The 26,705-nt window shown below is 50.8% G+C and overlaps 1 protein-coding gene across 1 annotated transcript in view; it reads right to left on the bottom strand.

Annotated features, from left to right (window-relative positions):
* Nucleotides 1-242: 242 nt before the first annotated feature.
* The window catches only part of XXYLT1 (xyloside xylosyltransferase 1), a 168,344-nt gene continuing 141,881 nt past the window's right edge, over nucleotides 243-26,705 (bottom strand). The window contains exon 4 of the mRNA XM_043594550.1: nucleotides 243-1,805. Coding sequence (XP_043450485.1) covers nucleotides 1,409-1,805 — 397 coding nt within the window. The 3' untranslated portion in view covers nucleotides 243-1,408. The remainder of the gene's footprint in view (nucleotides 1,806-26,705) is intronic.

The following is a 26,705-nucleotide window of genomic DNA, read 5'->3' as shown; positions in this document are numbered from 1 at the left end:
CCCAGAATGCAATGGTTCTCGAGTGACACAGCACTGTTACCCTCCCTGCTCCCGCCTCAGACACGCTCCTCCGTGGTCTGTGGTCTGCAGTCCACAGTGAGCACGCTTAGCTTAATCATGTGAACTTGGGCGGGGGGGGGGGGGGGGGGGAAACGGGCGGCTCTGAATGACACTGATTACACTCTTGATTCGGAACCTTCAGGTAGCAGTAAGCTGTGATCAGAGAACAAACAGCATAATCATTGTGTTCTCAAATGATTTATTAGCTGTTCTCACTCATGGTGAAAAGAAATAAAAAAGTAAATGAAATTGAAATAAAAGGAGATGAAAATCTAACAGCAGTTCCCCCATCCCGAGGACCTCTGCTAGAGTAGACAAAATGGACCACCAGGGGCTTCATGTCTGCATCTTACAAGGGAACTCATTCAGAGAAGAGCCTCATTTTTTCTAAGGTACAGGATCTGATATGATACAATAAGAAAGTCACAGGATGATTTTTTTTAAACAGAGACTGAATGCTTATCAGCCTATGAACGGCACCCCTTCTGGGCCACACGTTTATGCACATACACTGCCGGGCTCCTCTTTGGAATGAGTCTTTCCCGTCCAGACAACTCTACTGCGTGTCCTTGGGGGTGGCCAAGCTCTGTTCTTTGATGGCGGATCTGATTTCTGAGCACAGTCTGGTCACCTGAAGCCGGCTTGGATGAATAAGGGATAATGAGGTTCTGTGATGTAGTTGGGAGAGAAAAGCTGTGGAGGCTGAAATAATGAGCCCAGTTTTCTCCTGGGGGCCACTGCTGGCCATAAAGGCTCTCTCCCCGCAGAGGTGGTGACCTTTAAACCTATACGAGGTAATGTGGGCATCGCGGGAACAAGCACACAGCCTCCCAGGGTGCACATGTGGAAGGCTGATGTTGATTTGGATGCTTAAACTCTGGGCTGGCTGTTAAAACCCTGGCTCACTCGTTCAGAGCTCCCTGGGATCTACAGCAATACTGTTTTGTTCTTTCCTGCAAAATGGAAGCTTGTTAATGTAAAATAAATTTATATTTGGTCTAAAAAAGGCCAGGCATTTCCATTCTTTGGGGGCTAAGGGCACAGAGCGCCATTTTCTTTCCTTTCTTCTCTTTAAATGCCCGCTTCCTAGCCCAACGGAAGATGTCTATGTGTTTGCCCTCCACGATGCCTGGTACCCTGGAGAGAAAAGGCCCAAGCACCAGCAATGTGTAGGCCAGGCCTCACCGGGTGGCCTCAGGACAACAACCTGTGGGGTGGGACAGCTGCAGCTGTCATCACAAAGGACATCCCCATGGAGAGTCAGACGCCACCCTGGGGCCTGTAACAGAGGCGCCCCTTTGCTTCCAGGAGATCCAGAGATCCGAGGGCATGGAGGACGAGAATGTACCTAGGCCTCCGGGATAGGGGTGTTGCAGTTCCCATGGTAGATCTTGACGTGGCCCTCACACCGGAAGTAGGCTTCAAAGACGTCACTGTAGCCGTGGTCCCTCCACCAGGTGCAAAGCTGCCGGTTCCAGGTGCAGTCCAGCACGTGGAAGAGCTCGGGGTGCTCCATGCCGATCATGGTGAAGAAGTCCTGGTCCCCGAGGTGGCCACGGAAGTGGTACTTGTCAGCCAGCTGCTGCACCTGCGAGGGTTCCAGCAGGCGGCCGTAGAGGGGGGACTGGCGCATGGCCTCCAGGTTCAGCAGCATCACTCCACTGTTGAAGCCGGGGAGCCCCTCGGGGGGCGGGCTCCCAACCCGGGTCTTGGGGTTCTCATGGCGGAACTGCCAGAACGTGTGCCTGGGAAGGGGAAAGAGAGCAGATTTAACCCAGTTTGGGTGGGTGAAACAGTCTGCCGGCCCTATTTTCCTGGGGCTTCACAACCAGCCTGGAGGGAGAGGCCATTTTCACTCCAGTTTCACAGCTACGAAAACTGGGCAAGTCTGAGGTTCAGAATCAGCATCGTGCGGTGCACTCTCCTTACTGCAAGCCTCGTGGTCTTCCCATCAGCCTCTGCTACTCCAGGATGACGTCATCACGAGCGTTTGTATAGGACTTAGCAAGCAGCAGGCACTGCATGAAATCAGCTTATTTACTCCCCACCATAGGTGCTCTGTGGGATGGTATGGTACTTCACAGCTGAGGAAACTGATGCACAGAGAGCTCTATAGCTTGCCCAAAGTCACACAGCTAGTAAGCCGCTGCAGAACCAGGGACTAAATAAACCCAGGCATCTGTCTCTGAAGTCCACTTCTTAAGACAGAAATGACCCAGATAGAGCTAGGTTGCTTGCTTTTTCTTTCTTTCTTTCTTTCTTTCTTTCTTTCTTTCTTTCTTTCTTTCTTTCTTTTTCTTTATTTCTTTCTTTCTTTTCTTTCTTTCCTTCCTTTCTTCCCTTCCTTCCTTTCCTTTTTTTTTTATTTATTTATTTTGAGAGAGAGACAGAGACAACCTGAGTGTCTCTCTCCATGAGGGGAAGAGCAGAGAGAGAGAGACACAGACAGAGACAGAGAGAGAAAGGGGGATGCCAAGCAGGCTCTGCACTGTCAGCATGGAGTCTAATGTGGGGCTCGAACTCCCAAAACTGAGAGATTGTGACCTGAGCCAAAATCAAGAGCCAGACCCTTAACCAGCTGAGCCACCCAGGCGCCCCAGGTAGAACCTTCTAACCCCTTGTCTTTGACTGTGATCTTGAAAAGGAGAGGAGAGAAGTGGGGAGGAGTGCTTCTGAATCTGGTGAAGAGGTAGGAAGCTAACTGCAGGCTGAAACGAAATCATTTTCTGCTTTAGAACAAGCCCCATTTATTGAGGCCCCAAGCCTAGCACTTCTGAAAGGGTGGACAGGGGTTGGAGGCTTGAAACAGCTCTGGGCACAAGTGCATGGCTTAGGATGAAAAGTGGCTACAGAATGGCCAGGTAGAATTATGGCTATTTTAGAGAGAACATCACCTCGGTGTCCATTTTTCTCAAGGCGGGTTCAGAAATCTGGTCTAGGCCTACGGTTCATGGGGTGTTAGAGCCCAAGGGACCCTTCTAGGTCCTCTATCCAAATGCTTCCATTTGGAGAAGGGAAGACAGATCCAGACACCTCCTTGTGGGTGACAGGGTTAGAGTGCTGGCCACTCTGTTCTCCAACCCCCTGAAGTGCCTGTGCAAGTTCCCGTGCACGCTGCAGGGGTGGGCAGAAGGGGGAGGCGGAGAGGGCCCAGGCTCCATGTCCCCAGATGCACAGTCAGCAATGGAGCCCACGGCTGGCAGGAAGGAAGAGAGATGGCAGGCCCTGTGCCGTGGGCAAGGGGCAGGGGAGCATTCCACATCAGACTACATCCCCCCTATTCTTACTAGCCCCACTCCTTCCCCTCAGAGTCCTCAGGATGGGGAACGCATCAGGGAAAACCAAGTCTGCCCCCAGCCTGGAAATACCACCTCCGGGCCTGCCAGAGGTCACTCCCCCGACCACTCACAGGGCAGGATCTGTGTGGTGAAGCGGACGGTGCAGTGGAAAGAAAACCAGGGTCCTGGCCCACGGTGGCTGCAGCGATCCATTTTCCAGTTCCCACACATTTCTGCATGTCTGGGAATGGAGAGCCCTTCCTTGAGGTCTCGCATATCACAAAGGGCACCGAGAGTTTGATCCTGGTGAGGGGAAAGCGCTCCCCTTGGACATTCTTACAAGTGGAATAACAGGTCTATTGTTTGAATTTTGCCATAATTGGACTATGAGTGGAACAGAGGTCTGGCGCCTGCTTGATGATAACAACCTTGGCAAAAATAAGCTTCTAGAGCAAACGGAGATGCTGCAGCCCTTCTAGCCACAAAAGCCTACAGTGATGGGATCTCGGGGGCAGTGGAATGCAGTCTAGCAACTTTGTCCATTTTACCATATTTCTTCCAAATGGTTAACTTCAGGTCCAGGAGCAAGCCAGCTAAGCTTCTACCAAACGAAGCTTACGTGAGGGGCTCTGGCCCCGTGTGAAACGGCCTAACGGGGTGGGATTGCCAATTCCTCACCTGCCACAGCACCATGAGGACGGCAGAGCCCTCTTACACTCCCCACCTCGGCTCCTAGGGACACAGGGACATTACTGCCTGCATTCCAACAGCGAGGGGAGAGAGGTTCTCAGGGCATCAGGGGTAGGCCCGACTCGAATATGAGGCCTCTGATCCCTAAGGCCCCTTTCACTTTTGCCTCAGATTCCACAGGCTCGAGTTTCCAGGAGCAGCATTTGGAGCTCAATCTCATTTCTGAATTTGGCTGACATACCCAAGGCCACAGGCTCTGGGGACCAGGCCAACAGGTGATGCAGAGGTTGCTGGTGCTTCACTGACGGGAGGTCAGCCCCGAGAGCCTCTCTGAGGGGGGGTCAGAGAGTGCCTCAGACCCTCGCCTTCCTCACAGGGCCTGGGGCTGACTGCATATATTCACAGGCCACTGCCAGTGGTATGTGCTGAGGCTGCAGGAAACCTCTGTATGAATGTAGGTATCTGGTTCCAAGTCCTGGAGCTTCCAGAAGTTTCTCAGATTAAGTTCTAAGCCCATAGTCCAGCCATGTTGCCCTGACTCGTCATCTGGACTTGGGCCTCTATGGAGGCTTGTTCCCATCCTCCACTGTCACCTGGAGACCCACATTAGAGGGGATAAGATTTCTTTCCCTTCAGGGACGGCTTCAAACTGCAAAACAAATCCCTGTGCAGATGGCCCGTTGTAAATACTGAGTCTTTCTAGAAACCAACAAGACTTGTTGGGGAAATGACAATTAAGAACCTTCAAGCACATTCTTCCAGTTATGGGCAATGAATTTCCTAAATTTTTTCTAGTGAGTATGTCCTAACTAACAATCATAAAAAACATTATTAAAAATGAGTAAACTAGTTTTCATGAAGAAAACCCATATTGATGGAAAGAAGTATTTGAAATCATTTTGAAAACAAAGTCATTTCCTCTCTCAAGTCCTTCCCTGTTGATCACTGACAAAGTCACTCCAGCAAGTATCTCAATAAGAGAGCCTGGCTGGAGAACCTAAAGTTCACATTCCCTGCGAAAGAAACACGTTCATTGTCACAAATAACCCTTTCTCCTCCTACCATCCCAAATCACAGACTCTCTTGCCCTGCCTATCTCTCCATGATTTTCTCCTGGGCTGGTCTTTCTTAGCTAAGGGTCAGAGCTTTCCACTTTCACTTTCAAGACGGGAGAAGCAAGGATGGGAACACACCACGAGCCTGGACAGTCTGCATAGAGCTCCCTAGGAAGGTTCTAGAAGACCCTGCTGACTCAGGTTGAGTTCAAGCTCTAGGTTCTCAGGTAAGGAAGGCTCCATTTTCTGAGATTTGTGAGGACAACAATGTCTATGGCACCTCTCCTCACTGTGGCTCACCCCTTGAGTGTTCATCAGAGTCAAGGGCAAAGTCACTAATGAGCAAGCAAGGCTGGGCCCCTTCCCGGAGGAAGCATACTGTCTGGATGCTGTCTAATCAGTGAAGGCTGGAATCAGGAAACACTACTCCCTTTATGCCCATGCTTGTGTACCAGGACCAATTAGCTTTTGTTTGACTTGGAAGGGGCCCTGTTTTCCAGTCCTCTGAGAGGAAAGGCCAGGAGTGAAAAGCAATGTTCAGTGATAGCCCAGGGTTCCATCCACCCCAGGTCCTGTGAGGTGACAATTCTGGGTGATGTGGGGATGATTTCAGAGCAAGGACAATGTCTCTCAGTCCTACCTTGGGCTGAAGTTCTGGGAGATGGGCACAGACTCTTGAGAGAGAGAGAGAGAGAGAGAGAGAGAATCCCAAGCAGGCAGAACAACGCAGAACCTAGTGTGGGGCTCAAACTCATAAAGTGAGAGATCGTGACCTGAGTCAAAATCAAGAGTCGGATGCTTAACCGACTGAGCCACTCAGGCACCCCCACCATGAAGCTTTAAATGGCCATTTTCCTGGGGCATTCCTTACTGCCAGGAGTATAGCTGACCCTTATCAGGATCCCTTGTTAGCAAGTTAGGTCTCTAGCTTTGCTGTACAGAAATGTTCCCAAAGTCACATGGACTTTTAGCGGTAGGACCGATACGAGAGGGACCCCTCCGGGAACCACCAGCCTACCCGAACCTGAAGACACATAAAGACTCTTAGCTCGTGTTCCTTTTTTACAAAGGAGGATGCTGAAACTCAGAAATGACGCTGTCCATAGTCACACCGCTGAAAAGGCAACCCCACGATCCCAGGCTAATCATTTTCCTTTTCCACAAATGCCTCTGCTCAGAAAAGGCAACCGCTCCTTCCCAGCCCTAAATGAGCCCTGGGGCAGGTGGGGCGGTGCCACTTAGTGCCAGCCTTTCAAGAAGCGCAGAGTTCACGCTTTCCCACCTGGCAGGGACTACCTCTTCCAAGCTCGGCACGCCTGTACCTGGAAGGGGAGCTGGGCACCTAAATGACTGACGGGCCTTGTTTGGGGCAGCAGGCTGGAAGGCATGTGTTCGCCCTTGTTTGCAGGACCTCACAAGAAACATATGTTTGCTTTCAAAGACCAGCCCTGTTTGTAGGCCAGCAACTGGGTTTCCAACCACAATATGCCCAGAACCGAGAGAGGAAGACAGGGCAGGGGTTGAGGCAGGCGGCACCTGGGTAGAGCCAGGAGTGTCGGAAGCAGACTGCCCGGCAGGAGAGCCACACGGCAGGGGTTTGCTGGGGGCCCTTCTCCAGAAGGCAGTGGCACTGGGGCCTTCGGCTCACCTCTCCCTGCACCAGAGGCATGCACGCGGCCTCCTCTGCAAATTCCTGGCATTTCTGCAGCGTCTGCCCCACTCTGAGAGAATGAGGGTTCCTGGGAGTGAGATGAGCAGAGGATGGTCTGGGGGACAAGGGGAGGGCGACAGGGGTTCCTATCTGTTAAGCATACCTCCCCACCATCTGTGTGTTCCGGATGCCATTCTGGAGCCTTTCGCTGGGGGAGGAGGTCACAACAGTGCACTGGGGTAGCTATAACATGAGCCAAATTTTCTAGAGGGCAGACTCTTATGACCTGAAAGACGGGCTCATCAGTCTTAACTACAAGATGGCTGAGCTCTCTGCTGCGGTCTGCTAGGGCTGCCCTAACGAAGTGCCACAGACCAGGTGGCCTCAACAACATCAGCCGATCCTCTCCAGTTCTGGAAGCTGGAAATCCGAGATCCACATGTCAGTAGGGCTGGTTCCCTCTGAGAGTTGAGCAAGACCCTGTTCCACGCCTCTCCCCAGGCTTCTGGTGATGTGTTGGCAATCTCTGGCATCCTTTAGAAGCATCGCCCCAATATCTGCCTTCATCTTGACATAGCATTCTTGCTGTTTGTGTGTCTGTGTCCAAATCTCCCTTTTTAAGATACTAGTCATACTGGGTTAGGGGCCTACCCACTCCAGTGTAACCTCATCTTAATTACATCTGTGACGACCCTATTTCCAAACAAGGTCGCAGTCTGAGGCACTGGGAATTAGGACTTTGGCATATAAACTGGGGAAGGGGGCATACACTCCCCAACAGTGAAGAGGAAGGAAAACAGTACATCTTATCTTCGGCTGTGTTCTCACTGTCCGGACGAGGAGGGCGCCTGTGCAGTCTGGAGAAGCCCTCAGCAAATTCCCTGACTCCCGCTACTCCCAGTGAGCCGAGACAGGCCATCATGACAGGCTGGGTCACGTCTGTCCAGAAGGGTGAGAGAGGTAGGAAGGAGGTAGATGTCTGCAGCTGAACACACAGGTTGTAGGGAAAAGCAGAGTGATTCAGAAATGTGGGTGTGGGTATGGTGGCGGGGAGTGGGTAAGAGCTTATGTAACACCAGTTGGCCAGCAGAGAGATGCCCGAAAGTCCACAATGTCTCCTAGTTCTTAGGGAGCCGTGCAGGAACACCAGACAACACGCTGAGTTGAGAGAATAATCAATCAACAATCATTAACGGAGCACCTAACGGACCCTGATACAATGGCCAGTAGATCATTCTTGCAAGGAAGAAACCAGTGGTCTATCAAGGAGCTGAGACCCTGATGTGAATACACCAATACTGCAGTCATGAAATGAAGTGAGATGAAGGGGTCTGCATCTGGAATCAGGAGGCCGGGGTAAGGGCAAGCTGTGCAGGCCCCTGGGCCTCTCAGGGCTTTGGTTTGCTCAGCAAGGGCATGGAGATGGTGGGGGGTGAGACCCACAGGGCTATAAATGGGACTCTAGGAGCAAATGTGTGCACAAACCATGCCCAGCACCATGCCCCTGAGAAGTGGCCCTGACTGCCACACAAGGGCAGACACTCCACCCTGCCCAGGCTCCTCTCATGGTGTGATGATCCTTAGAGATCAACCCTTGTCCACCTCGCCAGCCAGAAACCAACTGGAGGCTTCTGTTGTGATATGGCTTCCTGCTTCATGAAGTCTAGAATAAAGGTGACTAACACTGTCTCATTCCCAAAGCTGCACCAGTTATGACCAGTCTTCACTGCAGGACGCAGCAGTGGAATCATGGAGGGCAGACATCCCTGCCAGGAAGGCCTCTAACCTGCCACAAGGTGGCCCTCCAAATGCCCACAGTCCTCCTTCCCCCTGGAGACCTCTGAAAGGGCTGCTGGTCAGCCGGAGGCCTCCCATGGCAGGGTAGAGCCAGAGTCCCAGGCTGCCCACTCCCCCATGCCCACAGGAGGGTGGGATGCCCTTCTCTGAAGGGCCAGTCTCTCCTCTCATACAGCCAAGGAGCACGCAAGGGCCCACCCACCACTGCCCAGGCCCAGCCTGCCTCGACATCCCGGCCACGTGGGCTTCTTCCCACACCTGCTGCCCCAGAGCTGTGAACACAGGTGGGTGGGCTGGGGAATTCATGGTCACTCTCTCTGACAAATAGCTCCAGAGCACGATGTGCCTGAACTGGTTTAGGCCCTGGATGGCTGCATGGGGGGGGGGGGGGGGAGGTTGGGGAGGGACAAGGGACAGACAGTGGAGGAAGGGGCACTGGAGGGTTCAAGCAGGCAGATGGAGCTTGGAGGGGCTTCATGCCTGGGCTATTTCATGCGTGATGGACACTAACAGCCAGGGCAAGTCTAAGAGGATAAAAGGGGAATGACCCATTCAGTCTTGAACAGATGCCACTGGACCTGGGGCTGGATACAGGTCACAAGCACAGAGTGTGAAGCAAGCATGACAGAATTCTGGGGAGTTGCAACATTTTGGGGATGGAAGAGGAGGAGCCAGGAGAGATGTAGAACCTTGGAGTAGCCCAGCTACCTGTGCCCCACACTGATGGCCTGAGCAGCCCGTACCGACTCAGGCTGTGGGCCATCCATCTGCTGTGGGAATCCCCGAGGAGCCATGCAGACCTCCAGCTGGGCCTGTGGGCTCTCTGTGCCCATTCCAACCTCCCGTCCCCAGCCCTGTGACCTAGTCTGACTGTCCCCAAACTTGCTCCCCCTCCCCCCCTCATCCCTAACCAATCCAGTGGGTCTCCAGGCCTTCTCTCCCTAGATGCCGCCCTCCAAATCCTTTTGCTGACATCAACTGCCCATTCTCTGCTTCTCATTCACTGATCTGGACAGAATGACACCTCAAACAGTACTAAGTATCTCAGCCCCCACCCTCCCCAAGCAGAAACCAATCATGCCGCCTCCTCCCGGGCCTCCTGGGAGCAATGCACACTGCCTCCCCACCCCACCCCCCACTTCCAGAGCAGTTGTCCCCTATCCATCACAGCCTGAATCCTCCTTGCCCCCTTGCTCGTCGCCATGCCCACCACCCAAACCCTCTTCCACTTGCTCCATCCTTAGGGGCACCCTCAATAATTTCAATGGTCGTGATGATGGCCTCACCTTGGTGTCATGGTTCTTCAAACCCCACCTGAGCTACCTACTCAGTTCTCCCTCCGTGAACCTTGCCACCAGAAGGCACTCTGCTCCAGTGACAATGGGAAGCTGGGATAGGTCCCCTCTGACTGCATCACCCTGCGCGTACCCCCACAGAACCAACTCGCCGGCTCCTTGGGAATTTCTGGGGGCCCACCTCTCCTTATTCTCTAGATCATTAGTTTCCCTGGATCCTCCTGGCTCCCTTCCCACCCTAAACTGCTCCCATTACTGGGGTCATTCTCACTGCATATGAGAATATGGCAGTATTAAAAGCTGCAGAGGATGGGAACGTGGAAATGCTATAGGAGGCAACCGACTTTGACAGAGGTGAGTGATACACACCAAGGAGCTGGACACTTAGCACTGGGGAGAATGTGGACAGGATGGGAGTCTATACGCCGAGGGAAAGGAATGTGTATGCCAGACTAAAGAGGGAAGAAATGGGGGCGCCTGGGTGGCTCAGTCGGTTGAGCGTCCGACTTCAGCTCAGGTCACGATCTTGCGGTCTGCGAGTTCGAGCCCCGCGTCGGGCTCTGGGCTGATGGCTCAGAGCCTGGAGCCTGCTTCCGATTCTGTGTCTCCCTCTCTCTCTGCCCCTCCCCCGTTCATGCTGTGTCTCTCTCTGTCTCAAAAATAAATAAACGTTAAAAAAAAAATTAAAAAAGAGGGAAGAAATGTAGGGGGAGTGGCAGTGTGGGTACTTTGAGGAATGATCATCATGATGATGGCTAATAGGGAGTACTTACTGTGTGTCAGTTCCTATTTTAAGTTCTCAAATGCATTGATTCATTTAATGTCTATAATACACAAATGAGGTAAGTAGTATGATCTCCATGTTATAGATGAGCAAAATATGGTGGGGAGATATGAAACATTTGCTTATGGTCATAGGAGCCAGGCAGAAGAGTTTACCAAGAAGTGGGAAAACCCAGGATACATCTGAGACTAGAGAAGGGACATAAATGAGAAGATGCAGGTTTTGAGTCAGGAACTGGGGATACTGAGAAAGCTCAGTTATGGCGAACTCTAAATCTTGGGAAGGTAGGAGGTGAAGTCACCTATGGAGACAGAGGGCCTTGGGTACAAATAAGGGTTTGAGAGAGAGAAATGGTTTACGAGGGCAATGAGGAATCAATAAAAGCTGGATAAGGGATTTGCCTGTGTATGGAAGGTAGAAGTAGAGTCAGGAACCCTGGGATTGACAACCAGAATGTGTTATTCTTCCTTATGACTTTAGGGCCTGGTGTGGGTATTTGGTTCCTAGCAGGCCCTTGAGAACTGTTAAGTTTCAAATGGATGAATGGACAGATTAAAGAATGAGTGAACAAAGGAAATCAGATGGCAGAAATTTAAAAGAGGAGAATGGTGAGTGAAGATGGAGGGACAATGGTTCAGAAAGGCAGCTGGGGGAGAGTGTGCCCCAGGCCCTGTGAGCTACAGTCACAGGGGTCTTCACTGGGGGTAGCCAGGTCTCAGTTGGGCCCAAAAAAATTTTCCTCTGTCCTTCAAAGGTTCTTCCAGCTGGTAGGAGAATTAAAGCGACATGAAACAGATTAACGGGAGAAAATCAACATTAATTTTGTACAAACGGGAACTCTACATGCTTGAGAGGCTCAAAGACAGAAAGGTTAAATGAGGTATAGATGCCATCCTGAACTCAGGAATGGGATAGGGGCCTGGGGCTTCAAAGGGGGGGGGGGGAGGGCAATTCACAGGGCAATACAAAGAGCAGATGTTTGGTAATTAGATGTTTGCCCTGCCATACAGATGGATCATTCAGATAAAATTTATGTCCAGTAATAACTCTTATTCTGGGAAAGACTCCCAATTTAGATTCTTCTAGGTAGTTAAGAGAGGAGCAAAAGTTTCTCTTGAGCCTGCAGGGTCTCAATTGCCTTCAGCTCAAAACAGTCTACATACCAAAGTGGCACATTTGGAGAAGACTTGTTCTGAACCCTTGTATCTCTCTCAAGGGGAGGACAGAGAAAGTGATATTATACATGGAAAATCCGATAGACTCCACCAAAAGTCTGCTAGAACTGACACATGAATTCAGCAAAGTCGCAGGATACAAAATCAATGTACAGAAATCAGTTGCATTCTTATACACTAATGATGAAGCAACAGAAAGACAAATAAAGAAGCTGATCCCATTCACCATTCCACCAAGAAGCATAAAATACCTAGGAATAAATCTAACCAAAGATGTAAAAGATCTGTATGCTGAAAACTATAGAAAGCTTATGAAGGAATTTGAAGATATAAAGAAAAGGAAAAACATTCCGTGCTCATGGGTTGGAAGAATAAATATTGCCAAAATGTCAATACTACCCAAAGCTATCTACACATTCAATGCAATCCCAATCAAAATTGCACAAGCATTCTTCTCGAAACTAGAACAAGCACAAAAGGCCCTGAATAGCCAAAGTAATTTTGAAGAAGAAGACCAAAGCAGGAGGCATCACAATCCCAGACTTTATCCTCTACTACAAAGCTGTCATCATCAAGACAGCATGGTATTGGCACAAAAACAGACACATAGACCAATGGAATAGAATAGAAACCCCAGAACTAGACCCACAAACGTATGGCCAACTAATCTTTGACAAAGCAGGAAAGAACATCCAATGGATAAAAGACAGTCTCTTTAACAAATGGTGCTGGGAGAACTGGACAGCAACATGCAGAAGGTTGAAACTAGACCACTTTCTCACACCATTCACAAAAATAAACTCAGAATGGATAAAGGACCTGAATGTGAGACAGGAAACCATCAAAATCCTAGAGGAGAAAGCAGGAAAAAACCTCTCTGACCTCAGCTGCAACAATTTCTTACTTGACACATCCCCAAAGGCAAGGGAATTACGAGCAAAAATGAACTACTGGGACTTCATGAAGATGAAAAGCTTCTGCACTGCAAAGGAAACAATCAACAAAACTAAAAGGCAACCCACGGAATGGGAAAATATATTTGCAAATGACATATGGGACAAAGGGCTAGTATCCAAAATCTATAAAGAGCTCACCAAACTCCACACCCGAAAAAACAAATAATCCAGTGAAGAAATGGGCAGAAAACATGAATAGACACTTCTCTAAAGAAGACCTCCAGATGGCCAACAGGCACATGAGAAGATGCTCAACGTCGCTCCTCATCAGAGAAATACAAATCAAAACCACACTCAGATACCACCTCACACCAGTCAGAGTGGCTAAAATGATCAAATCAGGAGACTATAGATGCTGGCAAGGATGTGGAGAAATGGGAACCCTCTTGCACTGTTGGTGGGAATGCAAACTGGTGCAGCTGCTCTGGAAAACAGTGTGGAGGCTCCTCAAAAAATTAAAAATAGACCTACGCTATGACCCAGCAGTAGCACTGCTAGGAATTTACCCAAGGGATACAGGAGTACTGATGCATAGGGGCACTTGGACCCCAATGTTTGTAGCAGCACTCTCAACAATAGCCAAATTGTGGAAAAAGGTTAAATTTCCATCAACTGATGAATGGATAAAGAAATTGTGGTTTATATACACAATGGAGTACTACGTGGCAATGAGAAAGAATGAAATATGGCCCTTTGTAGCAACATGGATGGAACTGGAGAGTGTGATGCTAAGTGAAATAAGTCACAGAGAGAAAGACAGATACCATGTTTTCACTCTTATGTGGATCCTGAGAAACTTAACAGAAGACCATGGAGGAGGGGAAGGAAAGAAAGAAAGAAAGAAAGAAAGAAAGAAAGAAAGAAAGAAAGAAAGAAAGAAAGAAAGGTTAGAAAGGGAGAGAGCCAAAACATAAGAGACTCTTAAAAACTGAGAACAAACTGAGGGTTGATGGGGGGTGGGAGGCAGGGGAGGGTGGGTGATGGGCATTGAGGAGGGCACCTGTTGGAATGAGCACTGGGTGTCGTATGGAAACCAATTTGACAATAAATTTCATATTAAAAAAAAAAAAAAAAGAAATGCTGGCCCCAGGAGCCCAGGAATGTGTATCTGTGATGAGGTGCCAGTGTAACAAAGACTATCAATGAAGGGACCCAGATGGTAACCTGACCCAAAGTTGCCCACAACCCTCTGGACGGTGCCCTTCCTGGTACTGGCCCTGGAGACCCCAGGCCTCCAAATATAAGGTCCTGTACATCACTGCTAGGATGAAGCTCAAAAATGCGGGAAGCCCTAAGACCTAACCAAGAATCTGTAGGGTCTGCAGTCAGCAGGCTGGGTTGCTGAGGACCCACGAGCAGTTGGCCTGGCATGGGTGGTCAGGCCCCAGCTTAGTTCCACAATCCTGCCCTTCCTCTGAGCTGAGGCAGAGGGAGGGACTTTCATCAGGATGAAGACAAAGCCAGAGAGTTATCTTCAGAATCGGCTCATTGCCCCCAGCAGGCCCACGGCACTAGGAACACAGGAGAGAAGTGCCCAGGACACATGCTGGGGTGCTTTCCAGAACAGTGAGCAGAATGCAGGCAGAATGTAGTAAGGAAAACAGAGAGCAGCATGTGTAGAATTTAACCTTGTGTCCGCAGTTAAGCTCAATCAATCCAGCTCAGCGCCCTTCACCCTCGCAGAGGGGGGCGTTCCAACCCAGGAGCTGGACGTTGGGGAGACTACGTAGGCATCGCTGACCCAGGCACAAAGGCAACTGAACTGCAGCAAAATGTGTTACTTCTCAAGCCAGAAAAAATCTGTGTGCCTTTCCATCTCATTTAAGCCAGCTCTACCTTGGCCTGCCCCTGTTTGCTGTCCCATACATTTGTGACACGGGTCTCGGTCAAAGGTAAAAACGATGCTTGGCTGGTTGGCAATTGACAAACATGGGGGACCTCCCACTTGTCAAGCAGAGAGCAAGGATACAGAGGGCAAGAGCCCTTCGCAGACTCATTGTGTGAGGGACTCACCAGGGATCTTGTTAAAATGCAGAGTCTCATTCAGAGGCTGCATTTCTGATAAGCTCCCAGGTAATGCTGAGGTAATTCTGGCCCAAGGATCATACCCAGAAGGAAAAAAATGGTAATTTTGTTATTTTTATAAAGAGAAGAAAACCACAAGAGTAGCAACGATATCACTTTATCCTGTAACGGCCATAAAACAGGTACACAGATCGCCTCTTACAGATTTTATACAAACTTTATGCTAATACTTTTCTGTACCTTCTCACTTTACCACAGGGGGAGGGTGCAGGGAGGGTGAGGAACCACTAGGGAAATGTTTCCTGGATGTGGCATGTTTACTGTGCCAGGAGGGAGGGCCCAGTTCTGCCACCACCTTCTATCCCAGGGATTAGCAATCAGTCTGGAGTGGCGGGGGAGGCAGGGCAGGGAAACAGGTATACAGTAATTTTCCACTGCCTTGAAAATGGTACCTGTAGGTACACCATGGGGTTAAGAATGTAGGTTTTGGGAGCACACAGTCCAGGGTCAAATCCTGGTCCTCTGCTTACTAGTCCGGAAAAGGTACTAAAGCTCTCTGTGCTCCGGACTTCCTGTATAGAAACAGGGTTGCTGGAAGGATTTTATGGGACAACACACGGGATGATGGAAGCCATGGACACACATCACACTCAGTGAGAAGCAATGTGGTTCTCTGCGGTGAACACACACCAGCTTTCCCCACCTTGTCTGTGGCAGGCAAGGGGCCAACAACCAGTAGTGTGACCTTGGGCAAGTCACTTCCCCTCCCAAGGCTGCGGTTCCTGCATCTGCTTTTTTTTTTTTTTTAAGGTTTTATTTATCGTTGAGAGAGAGCATGAATAAGGGAAGGGCAGAGAGAGGGGGAGAGAGCATCCAAAGTGGGCTCTGCACTGACAGCAGCGAGCCCAATGTGGGGCTCGAACTCACAAACCAAACTGTGAGATCACGACCTGAGTGGAAGTCGGATGCTCAACGAACTGAGCTATCCAGGTGCCCCACTTCATCTGTCAAATTGATTAATTAGCCCTAGGGTCCTTTTCCATTCTGAAAGCCTAAGTTCTATGCCCAGGATGATCACCAAACTCCAATAATTAATCTTTCTTTAAATGTAGCACCAGTGTGTGAGTACAAGTGGATTTTTTTTTAGTTACCTGCTTTTGTTTCTAAAAGCCATTTCCATGTGTCAACAAAGCCCCATAATCTGGGTATGCTGACAGCCTGGCAGAGTCCGGGACTAATGTGCAAGACCACTCTGATCCTTGGGTACATTCTGACCTCTGCTTGAGGCTGGCTCAACATTTAGTTCTTGCTCTGAGACCCACCCTTGGCCATGGTGACGATGCAGCCGCTGGGAGCACGGGGCTTGTGAAAGAGGCACACAGAGAGCTGGCTGGGCTAGCCGTGTCCTCTAGCCCAGGGAGCCCTGAGGTGGCACCCCATCACCCTCTGCCTCCTGTGCCACTTGGACCCCCTACGACTCCATGATGCTCATGATGCACAAAGACTGTTCTTGACTTTTTTTTTTAAATTTTTTTTTAACGTTTATTTATTTTTGAGACAGAGAGAGACAGAGCATGAACCGGGGAGGGTCAGAGAGAGGGAGACACAGAATCTGAAACAGGCTCCAGGCTCTGAGCTGTCAGCACATAGCCCGACGCGGGGCTTGAACTCACGGGCCGCGAGATCATGACCTGAGCTGAAGTCGGCCACTCAACTGACTGAGCCACCCAGGCGCCCCTGTTCTTGACTTTTTAAGCCTCTCCTCACCCAAGGGCAGTGTATTAGAGGTCATCTGTATAAACAGAGCACACCTGAGCAAAACATGCCTGGCCTCCAGCCCACCCAAACATCCAGCTTGCTCCCAGCCTGCCCAGCGCCCACGCACAGCTAGTGGCACCTTGTGCCCTGAAGCCTCGTTGCATGGCACTCCACTTCATTGCCTTCACTTTTTTTTTTTTTTTTTTTTAAAGGGGAAAAAAAGAAGGAAACCTACAAAACAATTTGTCCTCCTGACAGGCCAGCTTAGATCACAATCGTGCTGGGCTGGATCATGGAGTAAAAGTACCAGGGATTTATCTAGAACTGTCTGATTCAGAAAACAAGCAATGCCTCAAAGGTGGCTTGGAGGCTCAGCTGCTCCCCGTGCCTCAGTTGCTAGAACTGAGGGCCCCCTGGTCTCTCAGCATGCTGCAGGTTTCAGTCAAGATCACAGGCCTGCAGTCTATGCAATTCCAGGCAAGGGCCCAGCGGGTGAGCACAGGGGAGTGAGGCCTGGGCTCCAATCCTCACACTGCCCCTTCCTAGAGGTGGGGCCTACAACCGGTTAAGCTCTCCAACTGTGGCCATCTGTAAAACCGAGAGAATGAGATCTTTTCTAGGGCCCATTGGTTGAGGCTTTAACAAGTTAACATATGCAGAGTGCCAGGGGAGAGCCTGGCACATTTATTAACTCAAGAAGTACTTACTGAACACCTACCAGTGCTAGATACGGCTGTAGGCCCTGGGAGACAGCACCAAGTAGGAAAGAAACTGACTCCTACCCTCATGAGCTCAATCAGGGAGGGGCTGGGGAAGCAAGATGCACACCAGCCAATAGGCAATTATGACTCCAGGGGACCAGAGATGGCACAAGAACACGGACCTCAAAAGAGAGACTCCTTACCCAGTCTTGGTGGGTTCAAGAAGGTTCTCTGGAGAAACTGGCATCTAAGCACAGACTTGAAGTGAAGAGGCAGGCAGGTGAAGACAGAGGTGGTAGTGAAAGGACACCGGCATTATTGGGGGTGAGAGGGGCGGGGGGGGGTGGGTGAGAGGGACGGGGGTTGGGGGTGCGGGGCAGGGGCCAGACCAGGAGGGGCCTGTGAGGAAGGTCAGGGAGAGGGACCTTGATGCCGAGGGGAACAAGGGGGTTGAAGCAAGGCAGTCTGTGTATGAGGATGGTCGCTGGCTGGGGTGGGGGTAGCTGGGAGGAGGCAACCAAGAAGCGGGAGTGGCTGCAGGGCCCCAGGGGAGCAAGGTGGTGGTGTCAAGGATGGGGAGGATTCAGGAGATGTTCAGCAGTGTTGGGTGTGTGGCTGCACCGGAGGACTGACCGATACAAGAGATGGAGGAGGGCAGGGAGTCCCGTGCCTGGGTTTCTGTCCTGAGTACTCCGGGTGTGGCATAAATGGCAACAGCTACTTTAATCATCATCACGGACTTTTGCATGGTGACACCGGCCAGTCACTTCCCGTCTCCCACCTGTACAACGGAGAGACCTTCCCAGCTCAGAGAGGCTGTGGCTCTGGTTCCTGACATCATGCCACCCATAACCACCCCAGCACCAGCACCATGGAGCTCACTCTTGCCCTGGCGCATTTCTCCAAACGGAAGACAGGCTGGGAGGATGGGGAAGGGGACAGCTGTGAGATGCTGGCCAGTGTGGCTCTGTCACAAGCCACACTTCTTTCTAGATGGCTTGGAGCAAATGTGCCTTTCCCTTGCTCTTTCCAGACAACAGCCAACCTCGCCGTCACCCCGGGGCAGGTGAGCCCTTCTCTGCCCCTGCTGCATCACGCTTATTTCCTAGGGAGAATTTCTCCCCCGCTTCAAACTGAAAGTGATCCCCTTAGCCCCTCCTTTGGCCCCTTCTGCTTAAGTCTCTTTTCTATGCCTTCCAGACAGTTCGCCAGAATCTCTGCAGTGTCTGCAGTGCTCTTTATAAAGGCATTAAAGAATCAGAACAACCAGCCTACATATTTAGCACTCTCTTCAGGTGTCCATGCAGGCATGCCTGGGGCCGCCTGGACTTCTGTGACTTCTCAGCTTTTTCTGAGTCCTGGGGCCTGGGCTTAACCAGAGCAGCCAACCTGGATTTGTATGAACGTGAGGAGTGGAATTTGTAAAAACCAGACAAAAGTTGGCATTCAAATTAGATGCTAGTCCAAGCCACTACCTGAGGAAAGTAATTAGGAGCCTCTGAAAAGAACAGCAGTTCTGTCAGACACTACTCCTGGAGCCATACTTCTTCTAGAATATTCTGACTGGTCAAGGGGTAGCCTCTCCTCCTTGAGGGTTCCCAACCACCCTCTCTCCTGCCTTTGTCCCCACGGCAGTGCCAGACCACTGACTGAGGAAGCTGTGTCCTGACCTGAACCACATCCAAACTACTTAGGCACTTATCGTCACCCACCCACACCTCGAAGAGGCACCCGTCCCCCAAATCCTGGAACCAGCAGAGAGGGGCTGAGCTGCTCCACTCTTTGCTCCACATGGAACCTGCAGGGCTGGCTTAATGGGGAGGCTACAGTTTTCCAACTTGGTCCCAGCCTAAGAAAAAGGAAGAAGAAACTTCAGCGTGGACACACCCTAGGAAGGAAGCTCAGAAGAAAAGAAATGAACCAGCCTAGGAGAGCCAGGCCAGGCCAGGCCGCATGACAGCTGTGTCACCAGCCGGCTCTGCCAGCCTGTCAGCACTCTGTTTAACCCACATCCATGTCCCTAGGCAGGCCGGCATCCTCCGCACTCCCGTCCTGTCAAGGCCTCCTCCCTCACCACCTCTTGCCCGAGACTAACAGACACAGACACCTGCCCACAGGTACACAGGCCCGGAGTGGCCCAACCAGGTCTCCTTGCCACTCACTCTGTTTAGACACAAACGCGCAGGGTTGCTGACACAGGAAATGACTACCTGGCTCAACCCCCACACCTCCTGCAGAGCCAGACCCCTCATGGGATCTTGGGAAACTCACCAAACCAAGCTCTGCAAGCTCCATGGCCTCCTCCTCAGAAGGGCATCCCAGAAGCAAATGTCTCACTGAGCACACTCTCAGTTGACTGGGTCTCCCACAGCCCGTCTCTGGGCGTGCGGGGACCTGAGGCCTGTGCAGGTGTCCACTCTCCCCATCTTCATGCGGTCTGCTTTTCCACACGGGCAGGAACCTCAAGGCTGCATCATCAGGGGCCCCTCTCTATCCAGACAGGGAAGGTGTCTGTCTGCTGATGCCATTCTGGCTAGAATATGCTGCTTCTCCTCCATGATGCTCCTGTGTCACTCAGCCTGCCTCTAGGAAGGTTTTCTCAGCCACCCCACTCTTTTCCACTTCCCCTCGGGCTTCTCTCATACAGGAACTGTGCCACGGGTGGCAGTGCTTCTCGAACTTTCTTGTGCACACCCAACTCACGTCTGGGATTCAACAGATGTGGGAGTGGGACCCTGCGCTTCTGGAGAGCTTCAGGCAATGCTGATGCCACGGTCCGCTGGACGCATTTTGGGTGGTGAGAAGGCAGAGGCAAGAGCGAGGACTTCTGAGTCAGTCAAACTGGGTCCTGGCACCAGCTCCACCGGAACCAGTCAACACAGCCCCAAAGACTGCCGTGAGGAGCACACGGTGTCACGCAGTGCCTGGCGGTCCCTGGAGTCACAGGCGTTCACCAATGCACTTTCCCTTCCTTCTGCTTCAGTTCTCTTCCTGTGGTCGTAGGGAACGGGGTGCCTCAGGAGAGACAGATTGCTAGAGAAGTCCACGAAGTAACTTAGGAACACTGTCGCTCATGGCAGGTGACAGATGATGAGAGTTCTGTTCTTCCTCTCCTTCTGTGCCCGGTCCTGGGTCTGGCGCATAACCTGTGCCCGCATGATGGGGGAGGGGGTGGGAGGGCCCGAAATCCTGTCTCTTGGGCCAAGGGTCTCCACATCTAGTTCTGAGTGTTTGTGTGCATGATGCTGGGGAAGGGGTTGTTGGGCAATTCCTCGGGCGACTTTGTTAATCTGGATGTCTGTGCGTGAGCAAGGGCAGCTGCTCACACAAGGGACGAACCACAGTGGAGCAAGAGCCTGCAGGGGGCAGCCAGCCCCGAGCCGTGTGCATGCCCTTCAGTGAGTATGATTCCTACGGCAGGCCAGCAGCTCAAGAGAGGAAAGCTAGGTGCTTTCAGAAGCTGCACTAACCAGTCTGACTGGGAAAGAACCATTTAGCAAAACCCTTCCTCCCCAGTCCTTTGCCTGGCCTATAGGTACTCAAGCAGCTTCAGAGAGGGTCTTGCTTGTTTCCAGGGAAAGGCTAGGGACTCAGGGAACCCCACTCAATATATAATATCTAGTAGTGTTGCTTCTGGGGTCTAAAAGCAAAGGCAAGAGAAAAAATGAGACCAATGGCCAACCTGTCTTTAGCAAGGAGGTCTACATCCTGACGCCCCCACCCTCCCACCCCCACCCCCCATACAAAAGCAAATCCCTTTGATCTTACTAAGAAAATTATGGTGTTTCAACATACTGTAGGGGATGCCTGTTGAGCCTGGGACCACCTAGGGGACACTGGGGAATCCCTCTGGCATGGTCCCAGGCCACATCCAGCATGGAGGGACATATGTGGCCACAGAGGCAGCACCGTATGTGATGGTGGTACAAATGTGGAGCTCGGAGGGCTCTGTGTGGGAGAGGTGACACGTGATCCCCAGATCACCTTGCTCTGTTCCCGGAGCGCATCCCCAACACCCACACGTACACACATAGACGCATACATCTTCTCTGCCTTTGGGAAACTGAAGTTCCACTTCCCAGCTAGTTCTGAGTCCTCCCTCCTTCAGAAAGAGGAAGAAATTTGTAAGCAGGCCATTCCCTTTTCAGCTCCAGCCCTTCCCCACGCCGTGGTAACATTTCACACACGTATTTTAACAAGCAGGGTTGAGGTTTCTTTTAACCGGTACTTAAAATCAGAGCACAGAGACAAGTTTTGTAAAGCTTGGTTTTCATAGAGGATAGCTTTTCTTCTCTGGGTTAAAAAAAAAAATGAGAATCTTGATGGAAACCGCAGGCACCCACATAAACAAGTAAAGCCCACTCAGCGTTCCGAATTCAGATGGAATGTGAGGCTCTTTCGCCTGAGGTTAAAAAGAATTCAAACTCGCACAATTTGTTTCCAAACTTAAGAAGAAAAAGCAGGTAAAGATGCCAAGACTGTGCTGTGAACTCGGAGGCTGCACTAATTTTTACCTCACCAGGCTCCTGAGAACAACGTCTTCCTATTTCTCTGTTCTTGTCTTCAGAAGAACAGGAAGTACAGGTGAGTTAGTTTTTATCTGCCCCTAAGGTCCAGGCTCCTATAGCAGGGCTGTCGTAACTTCGGGGTGGAGACAGCCCCTGGAACGAGTCTCAGAGGTGAGCTGACCATGATGTAAACATAAATACATATACACATAAACACACATCCGCACTCACACGTACACACATACATGCATACACTCATACACATATTCGCACATATCTACACACATACCTACACCCACACACATACACAAACATGCATACACCTATACACATACACTCACACACACATACACACTCATCACACACATACTTACACACACACATTCATCCATACTGGTCGATGACATTTGCTGGATGCTTAGCGCACGCTGGCCGCTTCTAAAACTATTTACATGGATTATCTCATTTCATCCTCACAACTCTGATGCCGCTACAACAATGGCACTGGTCACGGCGAACGCTTATAAGGCAGCTCACGCCAACACATGTAAGCGCTGTTTTAAGCGCTCTACACACTACACACCTTCACAAGCTTGCGAGAGAAGCACGTTATTATCCCCATTTTACAGACGAGGAACCCGAGGCATACGGAGGTGAAGGAATTTGGCCAAAGCCGCTCAGCCAGGAAGCGGGGAGGCCTGGGTTCAAATGCAGACAGCCTGGCTCCAGAGTTCCTCTCAGAACATCGTCCTCCACCGCCCCTGTGAGTAGCCGGTGACCACCTGCTAAGACAAACACAGCCCAGGGCATCTGCTCTGCCAGGCGGTCCTGCAGCCCCTCCTGCTGCTCCTGAATCAGCGTGGGGGTATGGACGGAGAACAGACCCTCGCATATAACCTCACACGGAAAGGTCAGGTGGGCAGAAAGAGCGCTTTACCCCAAATGCTCCAGACAGAGGAAGATGGGGCTAGTGAGGCAATTAGGAAGGGCAAATGGAGAGTACAACCTCACCACGAACGAGAAGAAAGGACCAGCAGAGCCCCAGAGGCCCTGCGGGAAGTGCAGTGGGGGAGGAAGAGCGTGCTCTGGGGCCTAGAGGCAGCAAAGCGGGCAGAGGGGTACACGTGTATGCCTGTAGCACAGGCAAATGCACAGGGACTGAAAGTATACTAGACGGTAGCAGGGGCTTGGGGTGTGGATGGGTCTGGAGTTTCTGTTTGAGTGATAAAAATACCTGGGAAACAGAGAGTGGTAATGGGTGCATTTTGTGAATTAACAAATGGGTGAATTAATTAATGGGTGCAATGGAATTAACACCAGGGACCATACACTTAAAAACAGTTAGGGGTGCCTGGGTGGCTCAGTCGGTTAAGCGTCCGACTTCAGCTCAGGTCACGATCTCACAGTCCGTGAGTTCGAGCCCCGCGTCGGGCACTGGGCTGATGGCTCGGAGCCTGGAGCCTGCTTCCGATTCTGTGTCTCCCTCTCTCTCTGCCCCTCCGCCATTCATGCTCTGTCTCTCTCTGTCTCAAAAATAAATAAATGTTAAAAAAAAATTAAAAACAGTTAAAATGGCAAATTTTATGTTATATATATTCTACCACAATTTTTTTAAAAAGCGGTAGAGGAGAAGCCACTGGGCCCAGACCCTGACCTCCCGCTGAGCTCAGGTGACAGAAGTGAGCCCCTTCTTCCTTTAGGGAATCTGACAGTTGGAGCCCTCGTGCCTTGTGATAGAATCACATGGACAGAGAGTCTCGCGCTCTGCCTGCATTCCCAATGCCACCTGCTCTGGGGAGGCTCCCTGGGCCCCTCTGCTCCTGGGCTGGTGGTCTCCAAGCCACCTTGAGGCCTTCAGTCCCCACAGGGCTGTGGCTTCCAAGCTCAGACCACTCTGCAGTCACAATTTATCTGTTTTCCAAAGTTGTACATGCCAAAGGAAAAACCGTGGCCGCAGCATACTGTATAATTAACGTGGAATGTTCTGAGGGAGTCGAAGACATGTGGGACAGAGGTCAGGTTCTCAAGCAACATGGCTTTCTGTTTAGGAGGGACTGTTTTCTCCTTCTCCCTTCCCAAGAGACAGAAGTAATAAAACTCTGAGAGATAAAGAAAGAAACCTGTTCGGCTTCAAACATACAAAGCAGAGTCTGGTGCAGGTACACGGATTCACATCTGGGGCAACTGGACAGGCCGTGCTCTGCCCCCATTGTCGCCCCAGGCCTCGTGACGAGAGAGACACATTCAGCCCACACCACTGAAGCAAACCCCCGTCCAGTCCATCTGGGCTGCACTGGCCGTCTGGACACAGTCACGCTGCTGAAATAAAAATCCGTTCCTTATAACAAACTGGTCCATAAGCCCCTTTCCTTGTGCAGTTTAGCAAAGACAGAAACACGTGATGAACTAAATGCAGTAACTGTAGTTGAAATCTTGTTCAGTGTAGGGGTTCTTATGAAAAATTTATCTATTTTTAAGTTGTAGCTTTGGTAATACGGGGGGGGGGGTCTGTTTCTCGCTGAACACCAATGGAAGAGGGAAGAGAAAAAGTCTTCTGTCTATACTTAAGAAGAAGACAGACTAAATAAAGTACAGTAAATAATTCTGGGGAATCTGGAATTTACAAGTCCTACAAAAAGCCTTCTGAGATCTTACATTTGGAATGAACCTCCCCACTGCCTTCGTTCCTGCTGCTTCCTACAATAGGCTATCACTCCTTGCAATGAGTGCAGGTCATGCAATGACAGCCAGGTCTGTCCCCTTGTCTCTCCCACCAACCCGCGGACGTCTGATGGACAGGTGGACAGCGCTGGTTTCCTATGCATGTCTGGAACTCCTGCCTACACACTAGCGTGGGCTCTTGTCTCAGGAAGTGTGACCTGCATGGGATGGAAGTCAGTTACAGCTTGGCATTTTGACTTCCAAGGTGACAAGACGGATTGATCCAGCTAGGACGAGCAGGTGTCCAGAGTCTCCCACCCTGACACTGAGGTGACACCATGCTCCTCATTGCCTACTGAATTAACTCCAACTCCTCAGCATAACACGAGACACCTCGCGATTTGGCCCCTATCCCTGTCTAACTGCATTGTGGCTGTGATATTTACAATCATCCCATGCGCCCCTCTGTGCTATTAACCATGAGCCCTTGGAGGACAGGGAACATGTCCTTCCATATCTGAGTCCCTGCTGCCCTGACCAGTGCCTGGGACAAGGCAGGGACTCAGTTCACATCAACTAAAGTAAATTCTAGACAGGTATACCCTCACCACCAAATAGTGAGGATAAAACCTGCCTTTCCCAAGACACCTAGGCTCCACATTCGGCCAAACAGCCAAGGCCCTTGCCGGTGTCTGTGAAGGTTGCTGGGAGCAGCCCCTGCCTTGGTGGGGCAGCCCAAGGCACCTCGCAGCCCATGGCGGGGAGGCTACCACCAATAAACACCATGTTATCTTCAGAGCCTGCCTAGGCCACGTGCCAGTGCTGTGCCACTTTTTAGAGCTGGGACGTGCACCACCTGACTGAACATAATCTACTTAATTACTTTCCAGCACAGACATAAACACTGTAGCCGCACTGCTGCCTTCACCAAAGCCACTCAAACCACATTAGGAAAAGACAGAACCTCCCTGGAAGGTTAGCATTTATATTCTCAGGGCACGGCCATGGTGAAAGTGGGTAAAGGAAAAACAAAAACAGAAACCCTTCTGCAAAACCATTCCCTTCCCATTTACTAATTTTTCCAGATCTGCATGCAACTTCCATCTGCTTTAAGTAGACATTTTAAAACATTAATTAGCCCCCAGCACACTCCTTTTGTACGCTATACATTTCAGTGAGATTTGGGCAAAACAAAGTGGCTGGTTATACGTGTACCTCTGATTAACATATTTTCTGAATGAAAATGAGAACACTTGGCTCTCTATGAAGATGAAATATATGAAATTGGGATATGTCGGACAACATGGCTGGCAGCTCTGAGTCCCTAATTTCCCAATAGTGAGGTTAGAAAGAATGTTTTCTGATTTTGCCTAAGTTCTTCATCTCTAAGGAACGAAAAAGGCACGGCTCCACTCACAGCCAGCACCTGATGGGGAGGACAGGGGCTAGGCACCGTCAGTGTCATGGGCAGTAGACAGAAGGTGTAGCTGGAATCCTATGTGGAAACGGGCATTTGAGGGGACAGAGCCTGGGATTCGGGGCCATGAGGGTGGGCCTCCCTTCTCAATGCTGGCCACCTAATGATTTGGTCGCCAAGAAGAGGAGTGAAGACACACAGCACCACCCCAGTGGAAGTATGCGTCATTTCCGGAATCATTAGAGGTTGCGTGGGCCTACGTCATACTTGCTCAGGGCTCAGAAAGAACCGGTCCAGGTGAGGCGAGAAGGGAGTTGAATTTAAAAGGGAAGATGTTCTATGCCTTTTAAATGCTGTTGACATTCACCGTCTCTGTGCCTTTACCTAGACCCGATAAATGGGGGGAGAGGCAATGCTCTGAGACTTTGGGGATCCATCAAGGGGAAGTTGCTACAAGGGAATGGTGATTCAGGCCTTGGGCAACTAGGGAAAAGAAAGTGACCAATCCAAATGGCATCCTCTGACCTCACAGAATAAGAGCCCCCCATAATATCTCAGGAGAAAACCAGAGGGCGGTCAAACAGGGCCCGCACGGGATGACAGCCCCTGATGTTCCTGCCAAAACGTGTGCGCTCACTGGCCTCCCAACAGAGTACAGAGGTCTGATGCTCGAACAGCTCACCGCCCCAAGTCTGTTGCTTGGAATTCTGAGCACATTTTCCTGTAACTATCCCCTAACGCCGTCTCAGCTTCCTTTTATACATTCAACACAAATGGACCTAGGGTTTAGAAGGGGACCCGTAGTGAAAGGAAGAGGGGCAGACACGCCTGTGAAGCTGACTGGCCAGAGCAGGGGTGCTCAGGGCCCATCCCAAGAGGACAGCCCCCCCCCCC

Source organism: Prionailurus bengalensis, chromosome C2, assembly GCF_016509475.1.
Source record: "Prionailurus bengalensis isolate Pbe53 chromosome C2, Fcat_Pben_1.1_paternal_pri, whole genome shotgun sequence".
NCBI lineage: Eukaryota > Metazoa > Chordata > Mammalia > Carnivora > Felidae > Prionailurus > Prionailurus bengalensis.
This window is presented reverse-complemented; position numbering and strand designations above follow the sequence as displayed.